This window comes from Carya illinoinensis, chromosome 1 (genome assembly GCF_018687715.1).
Source record: "Carya illinoinensis cultivar Pawnee chromosome 1, C.illinoinensisPawnee_v1, whole genome shotgun sequence".
Taxonomy (NCBI): domain Eukaryota; kingdom Viridiplantae; phylum Streptophyta; class Magnoliopsida; order Fagales; family Juglandaceae; genus Carya; species Carya illinoinensis.
In genome coordinates, this window is record NC_056752.1 from 51,045,761 (window position 1) to 51,047,654 (window position 1,894).

The window sequence follows — 1,894 nt, forward strand, 5'->3', positions numbered from 1 at the left end:
TAGAAAAATTTAGTTAATCCAATTTGTCAATCTAATTTGTTTTTCCTACTAATTAGAAAACTTAACTATTGTTTATTATTTTATCATTACTTTTTACTTATTATTGTTCACTATTATTTAATATTTTTTCATTACTATTCATAAAATATCTAAAACTTACTTTTTAATGTCATTCCGTGAGCAAGCTTACATTTTTGGAGGTCACGACCTCCTAATTTTCAAGCGAAATCAAAAGTAAAGGTTGCGTAGGTGCTTGCATCCATATGGATCTTTCACAGACCAATACCCATATGAGATCTGTCATTTATGAAAATGTATGCTCGTTAGATTTTGAGGCCCACTTAGGGTCTATCCATTTTATCCGAGGCCCATAACAGATAGCTAACCAGGGAAATGTACGTTTTTTGACTTTGTCCGAGTGGTCAAGCAAACTGACTCGAAAACAAAAAAAATCTAGTCAGTTGGGCATTGCCTGCGCAGGTTCGAATCCTGCTGTCGACGCAAACATCCTTCCCGTTTTCTTTTTGTTTTTGTTTTTCTTTTTTTTTTCACCATCTGTTTTGGCAAAGAACAGGACCAAATCGTCAATTTGTCTCCTAACCCCCGACTTTTACAATCGGGTCATCCGTAAACTGTGCATCTCCTCCAATCCTTCTTCAGTCACCCATCATCCATGGCCTCCGCTCTGCACCAAAACCCCACCTCCCTCAAACTTCGCCACCCTCCGAAGCCCAGCCCTATCACCACTCCCAGACCCTCCACCTACATTCCCTTGCGTTGCGGACCGCGGTCCAACCGTGGGCCTCTCGTGAAAGGTCGGGTCCTGAGCATCGAAGCCATCAACGCCATCCAAGCAATCAAGCGTGCCCACAGTTCTTCAGACCCCACCGACCTCCCAAACCTCCTCTCCAAAACCCTCCCCCGCCTGATCAAGTCCGACCTCCTCGCCACCCTACGTGAGCTCCTGCGACAAGACCGCTGCGCCCTCGCTCTCCACGCGTTCTCGGCCTTCCGATCCGAATACCAACCCGATTTATCTCTCTACGCCGACGTGGCATCGGCACTCGCCAGGAACGGGATGGCGGAGGACATCGACCGTTTGATCTGTGACATGGAGAAAGATTGCGGTGGTGCACTCCAGTGCGATGACGACAGGGGACTGATCAGGTTGATCAAGGCAGTGATTGGTGCTGATAGGAGGGAATCGACGGTCAGGATTTACGGGATGATGAAGCAGAGTAAGTGGAGTTACGCCTTTGAGGCGGATGAGTATGTGGTCAGGATTTTGAGCAAAGGTTTGAGGAGGCTTGGCGAAGAGGGTTTGGCCGATGAGGTTAAAAGGGAATTTGCCAAGGTCTCCGGGGCCAATTTGGAGAATTAGAGAGTTTAAAGAAAATACATATTTTTTTAATTATTGTTTTAACTTTCTGGCATGAGTAAAAAGTTATATTATATCGTCTCAAATCTTCTTCCATTTTTAAGATGTTGTTATTTGATGAATAATATATTTTATAAAATTCATTATATCGATTTTCCAAATTATTCAGTCAAAAAATCCTTAAATATCGTCAAACTTCATATATGGTTATCGCCAAATGATATATAATTCATGTGAAAAATGATCAATTTACAAACATTTACAATTATATAGAAAATTTTTAATAAAAAAATAATTATATTGATTGATTGTAAAAGAAATTATAAAAAAAAAATTAAGTGTATGGCTGTCATTTTATTTTATTTTAGAGCAGTAATAAGATTGTATTTTTATTGCCAATTGCAAACTTTTCAGATTATTTTTATCATGATATCACTTTAGACTTGTCATCAACTATCAGAAGTAAAAAGACCGGCCAGTGGATAATTGAAAATTAACTCAATTCAATTAATTTTT

General features: G+C 39.9%; 1 protein-coding gene across 1 annotated transcript; it reads left to right on the forward strand.

Annotated features, from left to right (window-relative positions):
- The first annotated feature begins 537 nt into the window (after nt 1–537).
- Nucleotides 538–1,464, forward strand: LOC122282231 (protein THYLAKOID ASSEMBLY 8, chloroplastic). The gene has a single exon (XM_043094186.1). It carries the CDS (start codon nt 674–676, stop codon nt 1,379–1,381), a length of 708 nt encoding a protein of 235 aa, XP_042950120.1. The 5' UTR covers nt 538–673; the 3' UTR covers nt 1,382–1,464.
- The last annotated feature ends 430 nt before the right edge of the window (nt 1,465–1,894 follow it).